General features: G+C 39.7%; 1 protein-coding gene across 1 annotated transcript in view; it reads left to right on the top strand.

Moving 5' to 3' along the window:
- The window catches only part of PHLPP1 (PH domain and leucine rich repeat protein phosphatase 1), a 143,276-nt gene that overhangs the window by 80,957 nt on the left and 44,813 nt on the right, over nt 1-17,506 (top strand). The window contains 1 exon segment of the mRNA XM_050890888.1: nt 13,641-13,807. Coding sequence (XP_050746845.1) covers nt 13,641-13,807 — 167 coding nt within the window.

A 17,506-nucleotide genomic window follows, 5' to 3' on the forward strand; every position in this document is an offset into this window, starting at 1 on the left:
GGCTTTCTAGTTGGGCCTAAAATGTCCATTAGTTTTATACTTGATAGGGCTGTCTGTTCATGCTCTTTCCTATGTTAAAGCAACTTGGTTTTATGTAGTACTACTTAGAGATATTTATGGCACACTAGGTCTGTTCTGTCTTTTTAGATTGCAATAATGTATTATCCAGCCTATTGCCAGTGGTACAACCTGGGTTGTGGGCTTTTTTAAGAGGTTTGATTATTACGTCAAACTTTCTTCGAGCAGTAACTATTGCACCTCCCAACACATGCATCATTTAAAATGTCCTTCAGTTTTTTTCTAGTGAGTTTTAAAATTCTTTTTAAAGATGCTGTTCTGGCATCCCTGCTCAGGTCTGTTAAGCCTGAAGGTAAAAATCCCCAAGGCATGTTTTATGAGACGGTGAGGCATGGTCTGTCAGGTTTTCGAGTTCTTGCCGCTTTGTGGCTCTCTCTGGGAGAGTAGTGCCCTTTCATCTCCAGAGGCTTTGACATCGGATAAATGAAAGGCAAATCTAATGAGTGAGAAAAACAGTGGAAAACAATGAACTTCAGAAGTAGAGATAAATGGCCAGAAAGCCCCTCTGAATTACTGGCAGCATAAGCTTGTTCTGTGCCATGCTGTGCTTCTCTCTTTCTCTCTGGTTCACCCAAATGACTAACAGCATCGGGATGATAGCCAGCATGAGAACATACCCCATGCACTCATGATAACCTCCCATTTTTCTTATGTAAGAGTAGAAAGAAAATAGGTAGTTTCAAGTGTCTTTTCAGACTGTCAGAACTGAAGAAACTCGCTATGCTGTTCTTTTTGTTGGTAAAACATGCTTAGAGGAAAAAACGATGCTTCCTTTACCCCAACTCCCCACCCCCCAGCCCCAAAAACTGAGACTCAGAGCTCTGGATTCATGGATTTTGAAACAGTACTTTGCCACTTCAGGTTGCTTTTTTAATGTTTGGGTTTTCTATCCTTAGACTGAAAAACAGAGACAAGCATGATTGTATGCAAGGCAGTTGTGTGGGAAGTACTGTGCAGTAACACTGTTTCTGAAGAACAGAAACAGAGAAACTAGTAATGCTGCAAAAGTAACTCAAATTTCCTCCAGCTGACGCTGTTCGTGTCCAAGTCCTTCATTGTAAGCACATTCATCCCTGATTTACATGTACAAATAAATGAGAAGGAGTTTAATCTTCAGCTCTGTAGTTCAGGCAAGCTAGCATTCTCATGCAGAAAAAAACCCCAACGTTTATATGAGTTACTCTGCCTCAGGTGTTTGGAAGCTACTCAAGTTCAAAGAAGTTGAAATATTCTTGCTAACCAAGAAAATACCATGTAAAGTATTGTATGTCTAAAGGCAAGCAAATTTAGGAAGGGAGATGTTATGGCTCTCTCACTCTGAGCTTCTAGTTGCTTGTTATGGGCTAGGTCACATGATGCTTACAGATTCTTCTTTAGTCGTGGTGTTGTATATAGTACTTGCACTTTTGTGAATTATTATGAGTAATATTTAAGACTGTATTTCAAATATAGATGTTATTTAATGGCATTTGTTTTGAAACTGACATTCGTGTTAACTTATGTTCAGTGGTAGTTTTTCTGCAGTCCTTCACGTTCCTGATGCGTGCTGCTGAAAACTGAGGCTTCTGATACTTACAAGTGTAATGAAAGCTTTAATTATAAATTTTAATGCAGAAGGAGATCCCTGGTAAAATATTTCATTAAAATTGCTCAATTCAGTTTTTAACTATGAAAAAAATTTTCATGTCTGTCTTCTGTATCCTTCAAAAGAGCTAGAAGATGATGTTATTTTAACTTTTAAATAACAAGCTTGATCTTGAAAGGAGACTTTGCAAAGAATGCTTGCTCTGCAGTCTTCCTCCCCACAGAATATTGGCAATGTTGACTTTTTAGTGGTGTTCCAGAATGAGACAAATCCTAACGCATCACTCTTTCAATAAATATATGTATGCTAGAGAAGATTTGAATTCATGTTTGCAGAGACTTGGGCTCAATTTAATTAAAAATGAGCATCACTGCTGCATAATCTGATTCATTCTAACAGTGAAATCTATCTTGTGCTCTGCCCCAGTAAATTTTTGGAAGGGATTTGTGAATAGGTGTTAGGATTGGTTTTCCTGTATGTGCGTATCCTGAAGGGAACAGAATTCCTGTTTTCAGGATGGACTGGAATTATTGCACAAATACTGACCTAAATATCAAACTTGGTGACATACTTACTCCAAATAGGTCACTTTTAGATATGCTGATTTAGCCTCAAACAGAATATTTTTAAAAGCTGGAAATGTGGCTTGTTTGTTAATATTGATAGTTCTATACCACAGTGCATTTCTTTCCTTTTGCTTTCCAAATACTGGAGTCCTAATTAAGGAAGCTCCAAAGGAACAACAACAAATTTGGTCCTTTGTGATCTGATATGTTCATTCTGTTGCCAAGTGTTGAAAAATAAGGTTATGCAACTGGGAGGAGGAGCGGAGAGGGAAGAAAGGGACATCTTCATGGCTTTAAAGAATTTTGTCTACATAAAGTTGGCATGATGGTTCTGGAACCTGCACAATTACTTGCAGAGCAATTCTGATCTGCCACTGTTTACTATTTGAATGTTAAATGCGGAAGGACAGGCAAAGACTGTGCAGTTAACAGGGAAGAGGACACAATGAGGGCTTTCCTTGTTTGTCACTTCCAAAACCTAAAAAGCTACTCTTAATGTAGCAGAAGAGAGAGAGGTGTTACTGAGTGGTAGAAGTGGCTGTTGTGAGGCTTATATTTGGGGTGTGGTGGCGAGCTCCTGCTGTTTGACACTTGTAACGGCTAAACTTAGTTTAACATTTTTCAGCATGTGAAATTGCTGTGTCAGTGTTGACTACTACACAACTCATGACATGGATGGTTTCTCTGGAGTAAAAAGGGTTATCAGTCCTCCATGTTCCAAGACATACAATTAAAATGGGATGTCAACGTCTGCCTCAGAAATTCAGTATTGCAGAGCTTAAGCAGGGACGTATTACAGAATTTCATCATCTTGGAAATAGTGTGCATCACTGGGCATGCTGAGACGGGTTATCTGACCCCACAGAACTTCTCCCCTCTTGGCTTTAGAAGAGCAGGAAGTGTGTCGACAGCTTCATGTGACAATTATTTCCTGCTTTAGTGCTCGGTTCAACCGGGCAGGTAGAGGAAGAGAGGCGATGAGAGACAAGGGCTATAAATAACGCATGACTGCCTCACATAAGCTGCCTGTGCATGGCCGTACTACACATGTAGATAGGTAGAGATGTACAGGCACACAGCCGTATGTGTGTGCACGCCATCAACTGCTTCCAGGCTGAGTTGCACAGCTGTGGCTGTAGTGACAGCATGTTTAGTGGGGAATAAGCTGTTGTGTGGGGCTTAGGTGCCAGGGTGGATTTGCACCTATACACAAAAGAATCCTCCCATTTAAAATATGAGGAATATCCAAAAAGAGATCCTTCATTGAAAAACTATCGAACTTAAGAGTTTTCTCCTGAATGCCTTTGTATTTTCCCTTCCCTGTTTCAGTCACCTTTGTCTTCAAGTCTGCAGTGGAAATGTGTGTGGTGTTTCAGACAACCCTAGTCTGCTGTGAAAAAGGAGAGACTAAATTATGATGTCAGTGTACATTATGTTTAAAAAGAGCTAAAAATAGCAAGAATAGCAAATTCAAGGGAGAAGGGCGTGCTGCCATATTGGTCTTATTCCTGTCATGTCAGTGCAGAATGCTCTCTTCATACATTTATTTGCACTGTAAAACTAGCAGAAAATAACAGATTTGAATTTAGTTTATACTATACAAGTAATGCAGGAGCCTCTACAGCAGTAGTCTCCATCTTTCCTCAACTTGTGTAGAGACCTACCTGAAGTAGCAGTGCGAAATTAACTTTTAGCTTTTTTTCTCTAAAGTTACCTAGTTCTGGCCAGCTGCCTCAGTCTTCTAGCTATTTTTTTCAGTACAAGTTTGATGAGTGTGTTCGAAGACTGTGTTGTGAAGTATGAGTCTGAACCACGTGAAGAGGACAAAGCTGGTGTATGAATCTAGTAATACGATTTTTATTTCTGCTGAGGAAAAAAGGTCCGAGTCCTGACTGCACACGAGCTTCGTGTTACAGACCATATTTATATAAATAAATTCTATGGAATTTAAAAATGAATTCCTGAACTTGATTGCAGTTCTGCAAATATATTTCCAAAATAGGAGACCAAGATGATCAGCTTGTGCAAGCGTTTTACAGGAATGGTGCTGAGGAAATGCAGTGAGCAACAATTGAGCGTTACTGCTAGAGATGTACCTGCTTTTCAGCTGTGCTTCATTCTCCTTTGAGCTAGTGAAAGATAATCAACTGCGGGACTGCCTTTTCCTTCAGCGCAGAAGATTATGCTCGTTAATTAAAGTGACGGGTAATAAGCCATATCCAGTTGTGCATATAGCTTCATATTTATTTCAGATAATGTCAGATGCTAACGTCTGACTTTCTCATATCAGGCATCGTCAACCAGGAGAAAGACTAAAGTGCAGATTCCAGCTTCAGTGTGGAACACAGACTTTGCAGAGCTTTTTAATACAAAATACAGCCTTCAGCCTGTAAAGAAGGCTTGAAGTCACTAGTCTCATGGTTAAATTAGCCCTACATTGTATTTGCCTTGGCTTGCCCACTACCTGATTGACCTGTTTTTTATGTGTTCCTAGATACTATAATGAGCTGTAACGTCTTTACAGAGTTCATCATTGCAGCAATTTTTATTACCAAACCTCAGTTGCCTTTGGAGGCGTTGAGGACAGGCTTTTCTAATGCTTACTGGTCAGAACCAGCTCGGAATACCTTTTTCGAAAGCCTTGACCACAGAGCAGTGCCAATGGCAAGTGTAGGGAAAAATCATATGGAAGGATGAAGTAGTTTATTTTAAGTTATTTGGGATGTTACTGGTTATAGTGCTGCCAATTCATACTTTAGAGTCACTGGATGCAGTATCTCCTCTCCAGGTGTCTGTTTAGCCTGCTAAGCAATGGATATCCCTCTTCTGGAGGAAAACTATAGAGAATTTTACCTTAGTTTCCATGAGATCTGAATTTCTAAATGAGTATTTTTGGTTTTACCTTTGGCTATTGGTTATTACCTTTGGTAATTCTCCAGAGAATTGTTGTGTGCAACGGACACACTATTTGTGTTGCAGTTAGGAGTTTCTGACGTTTGCTTATAACTTTGTAGTCTTAGTCCATGTGTTTGAATGTACCATCGTGATTCTGGGCAACCATGTTTATGTGTGTGTTCGGGACAGGTTGGAGGTCAGGCACGTGCTGGTCGCTGAGAGGGTGACCATGCTGTAGTTGGTTTGTTTCTTATGCCAGTAGCACTTGGAGGCTTGAAAAAGAGTCTCTATACTAGTATAACCTAAAAATTAGTTTAGTATAATGCCAACATCAGTGGCATCTTTTGAAAATAGCCTTTAACCAAATCCAAGGCTCTGCAAAAAGCCTGTTTTCTTTGAGGATAACAACTATCCAGGTTTCTTCACATTTGTGAGACTAAGAAGCGCCATTAGCCTGTTTGCAGCTGTTGATTCAACATCTAGTGAAGAAAAAAGAACCCTGAAAGATTTTCTCATTTTTCAGTGGGGCTTTTTTTTGAGCTGATCCTTACTTACAGGAAACGTGATGACTCTAAGTTTAGTACAAGGAAACCATTTTTTCCTCTAATACCATAAAATGACAATATTGAGATAATGCTTTCTCTAAAAATAGATCCCTAAAAATAAACCCACAGCTTCCTTTTGGCGGTGATTACAAGTATTCGAACATAAACAAACCTCTGGTTTCCATGCGGAACTTGACTTCCTTTTTTGTGTGTGTGCGTGAAATCTTCAGTATTTGGGACCTTTGCTCTGCAGTCATATCTGGTCATTCTTGCTGTGGGTGGCTTCTTGCCATCTCAAGTCTGAAAGCAGAAGATTGGGCAAAGCAAACTTCGGGCAAAACAAAACTGAAGCCAGTTTTGTTTCTCTTTTGATGGTAACACTTGAAAGCGTTCCTCCTCCTCTTTCCCCACAAAACCTATTCTTTTGCGTCTTTTGTTGTTAGAGGTTAGTTGATGTTTTGGAAATGAACTTCCGAGTGTGTTTCAGTGTAGTCTCTCTTAATGGTTTGGGAGGGAAGCTTGGTGTTTTGGCTCAGCTGGTTAGTTTTCCGTGTCAAACTAGTTCAGCTGATTCCAAAGTGGTGTAATTGGTGACTTCAAGCTTTTCTCTTAATTTCTGTTGTAAGGAAACTATAGCTTCACTATTTTAATTTTTTTCTTTTTCCGTGCTGAAATTTAGAGAGTCTGTGGTCCTTGTTTTGGACTTGCTGCCTTCAGTTAATAATACAGTAGTTATTGAAGTATTGCAGCCAAGAGTGAGAACGGAAAACTAGGTATCGCCCACACATCTGGAATAGCTTTCAAGTAATGTCTTTTGAAGCCTCTAAATCAGGTTCTGATATTATTGAAGCTGAATTTTTGCAGCTCTTGCATAAATTCAGGGAAGTATCGCCATGGCTTACAGCTAGAAGCTCAGTGAGGTGTTACAGATGTTACCTTTTAAGTTGTGTTCAATCCAGGAGGATCCCAAAGTGTTTTCAGTAATCTATGGGGGTAAAGGGGTGGGAGTGAGCGGAGGAATGTAACTTTGCTCTTAATGAAGCTCAGGGGAACTAAGTGTCTGTGGTGAGCAGATCCCATGAGACTGGAGGGGGTTGCAGGGACTGACATATTGCACAGTACTTTGGTACGTGTAAGGTGATAACTGAGTTGGTCTTGAAACTGAATGGCTGTAACACTGAATGAGAACCTTTCCAAGCAAAGTCTATCAGGGAGGAAAAAAGGAGAGGAATTATTAGCAAAACCTAATTTTAGGGGCATTTGGTCTCCTTAGGCTTCTTCTGTAGTCAGTGGAGAAGGAGGAAGGTCTCCAGGGAGAAGAGGGAATGAGTGCTGGAGACCAGTTTTAGGCCCTGGGCCAGTAGAGCTATATTCATGATTGTTTATATTATAAAACACTTGAGTCAGAAGGCCTTTCTGAGTTACTGTGAAATAATGGCATGAAAAGAGTTCATCTCACTGTAGAATTAATCCATATGATGCAGCTGTGTAGGAGAACGTAGGTCAGAAACTGGGGACCTAGTATAACCTCTTATTTAAAACAAACAAACAAAACCCCACAACCCTCTCCACATGGGACTGGGGACACTTGGACAAGTGAACATCTATTGGAAGTCTCACTGGCAAGAGTCTGAAATCTATAGTAAATGCTGAAAGAAAGTCTTTGCTGGAGGGCTGCTCATTGCGAAGTCTGCTTGCTGGCAGTATAGCACCTTGTCAAGGTAAAAAATTAAGTCTAACACAAGTTGTAGGAAGAAAAAGGGGTGTTTCTCAATTTTTGTGAGACTGTCACCTGTTTTGCAATATTTACAGATGAATTGTTTTCAGTCAAGCTGTTTTAAGGATGTTAATATTCCTTGCTCCACCACATGGAGATTCACATGTCTGAATTATAAGTAGCTTAATGCTACAGCTAATTACTGTCCCTTAACTCCAAGTTGTATCTTAAGCCTTGTCCTTGCAGGGATCTTATCAATGTGAACATCCCAGCGTGACTACCACCAAGGTAGCAGTGTTGATATCACTCCCTGTGTAATATTGATACCAGTACCTGATCTCTAAAAGAGCAGCACTTCTCCATGTGGAGGAACAAAAGTACTCATTTTCTGGTAATGACTGCAGATAGTACCAAACATTTCCAAATGACAGCTGAGGAACGTCACTTTTTGACAAATTCTCACTTCCAAGATCTTGATGATAAACCTGGGACACCGACTTTCACATCTACGAAATTTCTTCTGGAATCCTATCATGAAGGGTAAAGGAGCGCAACTTCTGCCTCATTACCTCCGCGTTTCCCCTTCCCCACACACATCTGCTACTACTGTTTTCAGTTAAGTTGTTACAGCTTTGCACAAGGGCCAAAAGTAGAAGGGAGCTATTTCTGCATGCTATATAAATCTTTGTTTAGAGCTAAGGAGAGGAGAGCAGGGACAAGTTAAATAATATTCGTGCCCCCGAGTCTCGCTGGCATGAGGTGTTTGTACCAGAGGCTTTTTGGCTGCATCGCCTTTGGAGGAGAGATGGGGCGAGAAGTGTGTGCCCTGTGAACACTGTCACACCAGCGTGTGCTCCTGCCCTTCGTCTTAGTAGGCAATTATGGCTCTTACCTATGGCATTGCCTGTTGGGTTTGTGAATCTGAGTGATGTGCTTTCAAGCCTCTGCTGAGTTTTACCTTTTCTTTGCAAAGCCCTTAGCTTGAGTTAGCCTGCATCTAATTTAACGTTTGAAAGAAAACAAAAAGGAGAGGCCAGAAAAGCCATTACCTTTTCACCCTTTGGACTGCACCCGTTTTAAAAGCTGTCATTTAAAAATGGAAATATATGGCTTTAAAGAAAAAGAAAACCTTTTTATTTCTTTTTTTCCCCTCCTTCATTAAGATTTTTAGTGTTAGCTTGTTTACTAGTCTGAACATTTCCTCAGCTCTTGGCTGTGGCTGAGGGCACCGATGTGTTTCCTGGCTGTGGAGCTCAGCTCAGCGGAGAGAGGCCTCTCTGCCAAGCGGGGCTTTGATGTTTGAATGGAAAGGAGGATTAGGATTTGAAGCAGGGTTAGTTCTGAGGTGAGGAGAACCTGTTTGCTCTAAGCCATTAGTTTAGATATTTCAAGCATATATATCACTGTTTAGTTAAGCCTTATGCAGGCATTGGTGGGATGTGATGATTATCGAACTGTTTAAAAACAAATCCTAAAGGAGAAAAATTATACTGCCTTTGCATTAGCATGTCTACAGCAGGTGTAATTTAACATCGTCAACTCAGTTCAAACAGACTGGGAATTTGGCTGCCTGTAGAGTGTGGGCTGTTTAGTTATTTTAATTGTCTTCTGTTGAAGTCCTAAATAGTAATTTCTTACCTGAATAGAGCTATAGGGAATGGGATGAGGGTAAACAGGAAAAAGGCATAATTACATCGGTTTAAATTCACACCAAAAGATGTCGTTGTGTAAACAAGGCTTGTGTTTGTCCATACAGCTGGGTTCAGCTGTGTCCATTGCTGACATCCATTGTCAGCAACAGATCATTTTTGTAGTATAGCCAAGGCTTTAAAACAAAGACGGTAATCAGTCTTGTTGCATAGCTTGGTGACAGAGGTGGCATTATACTGATGGACAAAGCCAAGTGATTTTTTAGCCCTGTGTAGCAAGAATAGGCAAGAATATTGGTTGATACAAGTATTTTTCTGTATTTTTGTTGCCAGCTGCTAAAGATTTACGGTGAACCCATACCATACTTTCACCAGTCTTGAAATACTGTTTCCTTTTTAAAAATAATAATTAAAAAAATTAAAATCGAAACACCTTGGCAAAACCTTTTTTATTTAAGGTACTGCTGGCTTTTGTGAATCATTGTTTATACTTGTAAGTACTATTGTGGCACAAGTAACACGTTTAAAAGTGAGTTTTCATATTTGGGAGGCTCCTAGTTCTTTGCCACGTGTGCAGCTCTTAGGTGGGGAGTAGCAGAAGACATACTGCCCAAGGGAGGGAGAGCACTCTCTGGCAGCATTATTTGTAGTGGTATTCACAGAATAAAGCTGCATTTTATTGCTGCTGGGGGGAAAATTAAAAGACAGCTTTTTGGTGTTTGCAGTGGGTAGATCCAGGGCTCTTCATAGTGCATGTGCTATAGCTGTATACAACTTCTTTGAAACTGCACTTCAGTATACCATACTCACATGGAGACCGAAAAAAAAAGAACTTAAAACACTATGCCAGGGCTGCATAACTGAGGTTGCAACAGGAACTGGAAAATTCTTCCGTAAGAACTGGAAAAAAAGTCTTCCATTGGACTTTGCGGTTTGATGTGCAAAGTTGAATTTGGCCTTACCCCGTTACTACTCCTCTGGTATTACAATGGGAGACATTGCAATACAATGATTGGCCATAAAGTGTTTAAAAATCATACCCAGGGAATGGAGAAAGCCACATGTTTCATCTTGTTTCTTTGTATTTGTGATGATTAAAAATCCCAACTGAAAAGTGGACTTTAAAAAGTACAAGATCTTGCTATGTGTTTGAGCTACCCCGCTGTCAGACTGTTGCATGTCTTGCTTCTCTGGCAAAGACAGGCGTTGACTCTACAGGTTATACTGTAGCTACCATAACTGAGAGGATGTCATACAACATCTTTCAAGAAGGTAATTGCCCCAGCCATTTCCCCCATGTTATTAGTACTGGAAATGCAACAGGGGTTTCATGTGAAAACAAGTGTTAAGGATGTATGCAGTTTAGGATGTGATGAGAAGACATTCCAGAGGAGTTGGTCTGGGCAATGGCTTCTTCTGCCTGGGGAGTTGTGAACTGTGCTGCTGGTGTTTTTATTTTTATATATGCATGTAAAGCATTTAAAACAGTTATACTTTTAAGTTTTCCAAAAGAAAACACCAAACAAGCTATAATGAGCGCTTGATGCAGGTTCCACATGTATCTAGAAAGCCTTTCCCTCTAGCATTGCTACCATACTGACTCTTTTCACTGTTTTTGTTGGAGCATGGGTCTGTTGAACCCAGCCCAGATAACTTGTTGAGGTATTTATTTACAGTGGAATGTCTTGGTTTTTTTTTTTTTCTGCCAGTGGAAACCCTACTTTCTGCAGATAATGTCCCTTCCTCTGGATGCTTTTTATTCTTTGACTGAGGGATATTCTAGTCAGCATTTTCTTACCCTTTATCAGCTTATCTCTGGAGTGATTCCCCACAGTGAGTCAAGGAAACCCAGTGCTTTATTAAAAACTGTATCATCTTTTAGAAAAATGCTTTGCTCTTAATAAACAATAGCAAACACACACATGCACAGTCTTACTGCATTTAAGTCAATTGAAGAAGACTGCAAGATTGAAATATCCCTTAATTATTCAATTTGGGAACAATATAATTTCAGAATTTCAATACTCAACTTCAAAACAACTGATGAAAGTTTCTGGTGAACCAAAGAAAGTATTGTTAAGATGTTGTTCTCCTTTATCACTCTTCTTTGTTTTTCGTCGTGTTCCTCTATTCTCTAGGAATTTGATACAGAAGAGTATTGAGCAGTGAAAAGAGAAAAGTCTTTATTCCTGCCTGTGAGAACAACTGTGTGTGTTTATATGAGTATTCCTTGTAACAATTCAGAAGTTAATTCTTAGAGTACTGTTTTGCTAACAAAAAAGACTTCAGTAAAATTACAGTTGATTCCAGAACTAACACATTTTAAAATGTGGTTTTAACTTTTACAGTTATCTCTCTGGTAGAGGCATCATTCAGTATATGTCAATTGCATGAAAATCTTAATTAAATCCTTCATATAAAAAAGTGATTCCTTTAAAAAAGAAAAAACAAACAAGCAAACAAAAAATAACCAGAACATACAACTTGTAAAAACAAAATTACTTTTAAGTAGTTTTTTTTTCACAGGGCTTCATGATTTTGAGAAAGGATTTGCATCCTTTTTTGAGACAAGAGTAGAATTTGGATTTGGCTGCTTTATCATGGTTCACACTCAGAGTTACAAGTTCTGGTACTTCAGATATTTTTAGAGTAACATGCCTTGCTAAGCACTGCTGGGTTGCTTATTACTGTTCATATTGCATTCCAAACAAGTAGTTGGAGCAACAGTGTATGTAAGCATTACACCTAAAATTACACATTCTCCTTTTTAATTTAACGGGTGTCAGTGCTTTTTCATCTCTGGTGTTTTCACTGTCATGAGAACTGTACTGTACCGGGCAGGTTCGGCACCATAAACAGACTGAATGCCTAGCTTTCAGAAATAACTGCTCAGAATAGCCTATGAATAATTTTTGTCTAATACTACAAGGGGAAGAAAAATAGTAGCTACAGTAACAAAAGGACTGAACTAATTGAGTAACAAAAATTCGAGCATTTTAATAGATGTGGGAGGACTGGATTATTAACGGTCGCATTAGAGAAAAACACTGCACCGTCTGTTCCTCTCGAAGCTTATGGCTGTGTGTTTATAATAGAGACCACTTATCCTGAGGCCTGTGTAGCTTGCATTGGAGAGGGGAAAAAAGGAAGAAAATACTCCTTGCCCTTCCTTTCAGTGGCAAGCTACTTCACTTATGCCAGTAAAGCCTGATGTCTCTAGTTTCAGGGTACTTTATGGCAAGGGCTGTATCTGTGCCCAGAAGGTTGGGTGATGTCTCCTTCATCGGAGTTCAGAAGCTCTTATAGACTGTCACTGGACATTGATTATGAGTTGTTGGGTTTTTTCCTCTTTTTGTCCCTTAGACGTGGTGTTTGTACTTCCAGAACCGTAACATGTGAGGCCAGTAAAAGTGCCAATGACAAAATGAAATGATTGCTTCTCTTGCAGTGAGCAGCTGACAGTGTGAGCATGTAACCGTTTGAGCACTGTTTGTGCAGACCCAGAAGTCTAAAACGGTGGTGAAGTTGTTTGCTTCTCCTCCTTTGATCTAAGCCATGCCTGCTCCAAAAACGCCTCTCATCCTTCTAGCATTTGACCCCTCCTCCTTGCCCACCATCCGCACTGCCTTGTACTACTGTGTGTTGGTGCTTTGTCACGTAGCTAGCTCCACAACTCTACTTTATGAAAGGATATTTTTAATAGTATTGGACAGAAAATACAAGAATTCTACATTGCAGTGTTGTTTTTGGGTTTTTTTAAAAATAAAGACTAGTAAATAAGTAAAGCAGCAGGAAGTAGTTCACCCAGCTGTATCCTAAAGATCTGGTAAGAGGCAGAGTTGCTGTTACTTGAATTTGTTGCCTGTAGGTCTCCGTGGAGTGATGCTAGCTATATGTAGTGCTAGGTGGTATGATTTCTTTAGCCTCTATAGACTGTGTTTATTTTACCTTCCCCTTTCTAGAAAACAGTGTTAAGCCCCCAAATCTCAGTTTTGCCTTTGTCACATTTTTATCACTCTTGGACAGTTTTGTGATTCACTGAGAAGAGGTGAGTGCTCGGTGCTTTGCTGCTGTGGTATTTTTTTCTCCAGTAGGATACAAATGGGATAACCCTTTCTTCTGCCATTTAATACCTGCTTTTGACCCTTGAAACCAAGATAGGGTGATGACTGTTAGGCCCTTGCCTCCACTCACTTGTGTATACTGACCAATCATGCAGCAATATAGAAGAATTCTGCGCTATGTTTTTGCTGCTGTTACTTGCTAACTAAAAGACTAAAGTTTATGTCAAATCTCTTATTTTTTTTTCTGGTTGTAGAGTATAGCATAACTTCATTGATGAAAATGAATCCATTTCGCTTAGTTTGACAAACCTTTGTGCTTTTCCCCCTGCTAGCCATCTGTGGACCTGGTTTTAGCACTGAGGCAAAGCAGGAGATCGTGGCATGACTTGCAGCAACGATGTAAACGGTGTTAGATCAGCTATATATGCTGACACTGACTTCTGCTGTGCTTAAAAACAGTTTATCTTGTGCTAGTAGGGGTGAAGGAAATGTTCTTGTTTTATTACAATATTAACATATTGGTGTACCTCTTGACTTCCAGGTTGCATCACAACGCATAAGCTCAGTGGATCTTTCATGCTGCAGCCTGGAACACCTGCCTGCCAACCTGTTTTATAGCCAAGACCTCACTCATCTCAATTTAAAGCAGAACTTCCTGAGGCTAAACCCTAGCCCATCCACAAGTAGAGCGCTTAGTGAATTACAAAGGTAAAGTGATATGGTTCTACCGGTCTTCCTCTGCCCTTGGAGCAAAGTAAGCACTGGTCTGCAGGAACTTTCCTAAAAAATTACTGCCTCCTCTTGTGGAGGATTGGCCTGGCTGTAATGCTTCAGAAATTGGTTAACTCTGTGTGTTAGCAACAGACTAGCTTTCATAAGAAACTTAATGTTTTTCTTCTAAATAGAAGACTATTTTCAATCCAAAATGCAGTTTTCAGAATGTGTTGATTTTATCTACCTACTGAGGCCAGACTGTAGTTCTTCAGTCTTTGACTCATGTGAGTGAATATGAGTTGGTGAGCTGCCCATCAAAGGGATGGATTCTAGGTAGGAACAGTACTGTGTGTGACTTGACTTAGAAGTTTTTTGTTACCCCCCAAGCAAAGAAAGCCCTGATTTAATAAATTCAGCCTGATTCCTGTCCTCTTTCTACTCTGCTCAACCCTAATTCTTCTTTCCTAGTAACTGTGACCTTCCAGTTCTTTCCACTGTAGCTCATCCGAGAATGTAACAAATGGTTAGACAGCAGCACGATCAGTGATCTGAATGATTTAATGTATGTGTCCTGTGGAATCAGCAGGTTTTCTGTATTCAGAAAGAGGAATGTTTCCATACTGAATATAAAACTGTGATTTTAATTTCAGTGGTAACTGAATTGCAGAGTACCTCAGAATTATATTTATGGATGGTCCTGTTCAAACTAAATGTTTTAAACCACACTTCTAAATCCCTTCCTCTTTGAAAAACAACTGAAAAATACAAGATGGATTATGTGGGCTGTTGTATTTTTATATAATTCCAATTTCATTCTGGAAAAACAAAAAATTTGGCATAATGGAAGATGAATGAACCCAGCAGGTCTGCTTCACAAACAAAGCAGGCAGTGATTCCAAGAGCTTATGAACACAGTCTGGAGAGGAATACTGGATTAAATGTTCTGTGAATGTCGGTATAGGTCTCCAGATAGCAAGTGGAATTTTAGCATAAGTTAGGTGATGAACATGAACAAATAATGAATGTCTTGATTTTAATGAATTTTTATCATTTTTCCTTTTTAAATATCAGAAAGTGTACAGGAGATACTTGATTATATTTTGTCCATGTTCATACAGCTAATTCTATTTGGGATTAGAAATAATTTATAAATAATGTGATGGGCAATGTTCATTGTCTGTTTAATGTTCTCTTGGTACTGCAATTGTAGGAACAGCTGAAGAGTCTTGCTGAAAGTTAATAAACTGTTAAAATTTTTCTCGCTAATGTGAGCCTGAACATGCAAGAGTGAAAGAGTTCAAGTGACCAAATAAAACTCTCCTGTTTTCTGAGATTATGCATCAGGAAAATCTGGAGAAGTGGCATATACCTGAGGTGGTGCAAAACTGATGAAGTGTCTCATTCTTCTGAGAGCTGGTCCTATTCTGTCAGTGAATAATAGTCTGTTCTGCCTCCATTGCTTTGAGCTTGTCAAGAAGGCACGGGGAAGGTCTGTGAACTTCTGGAGCAAAAAAATGAATGATTAGGAAGGTTACACGGCACTGTTTCAGTGGATCAGAGCCAGTGCCTCATGAACTCTTGCCCCTTGGCACTGACCTTCCCTTTGCCACTGCTGATGTCCTCCAGCCTTATCTTCATCCAACCCAGGCAGTGAGTAGCTGGAAGCTGCTGCTGCTGCTGTTCCCGTTGCTGTGCCAGTGGAAAGGGCTGTGTGAGGTGGTAGTTCCTGCTGAGGGTTAGGAAGAGCAGTGCCCATCGGTTATCTTTTGCCTCCCAAAAGCAGCAAAAGCACCAGCAAAAGCACAAGCCTGGCCCTGGAGTGCTCTCCCAAGCCATGCTCCTTCCTGCCCTAAGAAACACAGTGCTGGCTTCTCCTCCTTAGGGTGGGAAAACTTGAGTTTTACTTGTGCTGCCAAAAAGCTTTGAGCCAGCTCGACTGCTACTGTAAGTCTGCTTTTCTGTAGTGAGTAAATACACAACTATCTAGGAAGAAGGGCACACTGTATCTTTTTGAAATTATTAGTGAATCCCTGTATGAAAGCATGTGCAAAGTAAGGGAAGCTCAGTCACTCCTGGGAACACAAGTAGTTCTTTGTATGACTTTTTTTTTCTTTTTAATCCAATTTCATAAAACCATTTTCAGATCTTTTGGGGGTTACACGAGGTAAAACTTGACTGGATAAACCAAAAGTCTTTTTTTTTGTTCACCCATATTCTTTCAAACCACTGCAAAGCAATTACAAAATCTCTGCTGTTCTGATTTGGTACTGTTGGCTTTTATACCAGATTCTCAGTTGCTAAATTGCAGCCGCACACAGGGCACAGCACCAGTGAATCAAGCCCAGAAGTATTTAAGGCTCCAAAATAACCATGTGCTTGAATGTTGTGAACAAAATGCATTGGCATTTATATACCTACCCTTCCTGGTACAATTTTTGATTAAAATCTGGTTAGCAAGGCAGTCTGGGAAAATTTGTCTTGCTATAAGCAGCTTTGGTGCTAACGGTTCCTCTTAATAAATCACTTCAGGTGGTAATTTAACATGCTTGTGAATGCTGGATTTCAAAATGAGGTATGTCAAAGAAGAAAATACCAACTTTTCAGCTACCCACTGAGTAGACTTACAAGCAGCTGGGTCATAGTAATGAGATGCTGACATATACGCTGACTTGGCAGGTACAGTCAGGAGTGGATTGGGAAAAAACCAAGAATTCCTACTTTTGCTTATGTAATTACTTCTTTCAGTTGTTAAAATAGTGTAATTTATTGCATTTCTGAATAAAATATTTAGTTCTGCTCAGTACATGGCATAAGTGAAAAATCTCCATCTTGGGAACTAAATTCCTGGTAGCGTGTGAAGGTTTACAGAGGTGTAGATGCACTTTTTTCCCAGGTAGCTACACTTTCACTTGCTTTACTGTCCACTCAAACTTTAAGTTCTGTTGCTGTAGGTACTCTGCAGCTGTGAACTTCTGTAACTGAACGGTCTAAATGTTGAAAGGTATATACAGCTACCTGTATTTTTTTCCTACTTACCAGGGAATACATATTTCATACTATGTATAAAAGTAGGCAGTCTGAAAATTCATCTGTGTTGAAAAAAAAATACAGCAAATCTTGGTACTTGTTCTCCCTCACAGTAGCTTTTTTAAAATAATAGGAAAGGGTGTTTTTCTTCTGGGGGAGAGAGGAGGTTCCCCAGTTGAAAGATTGCCCAGCTGTTGCAGTATTAGAAGTGACTGATAATATCCCCATTGAGTCAGAATTTGCCTTAAAGCCCTTGGTGTTTTAGCTCCTGTATACTGGAAATGGAGCAACTGACGATGTTCTGTTGTCTTAAGTTGTCACAAATTTTATTGCTACACTCCTTTAATGTTGGTTGGTGGATTTTTTTTTTTTTTAACCGTAAAGTTGAGATTTATGTATACACTGTGTTCCCAAACCTCACGTTCCCCTTATCTACAATGCAGCTTCACAGCTCTTGTTCTGAAATGCAAACAAGAGTTCAGGCTTACTAGTTTTGCAGAGTACTATTGCTCTAGGTTTGAAGCAAATGAGTAAAACATAGTCTTTATTTACTGTTACTCTGCTTCACTGGGCTAAGCATGCTTTATGTTTATACGTAATTGTTTCAGTCAGTGCTGTTGGAAAAAACTTTTGGCATCAAGAACACTGTTTGCTTGTTAATATTGA

The sequence above is a fragment of the Gymnogyps californianus genome, chromosome 2 (assembly GCF_018139145.2).
Source record: "Gymnogyps californianus isolate 813 chromosome 2, ASM1813914v2, whole genome shotgun sequence".
NCBI classification, from domain to species: Eukaryota; Metazoa; Chordata; class Aves; order Accipitriformes; family Cathartidae; genus Gymnogyps; species Gymnogyps californianus.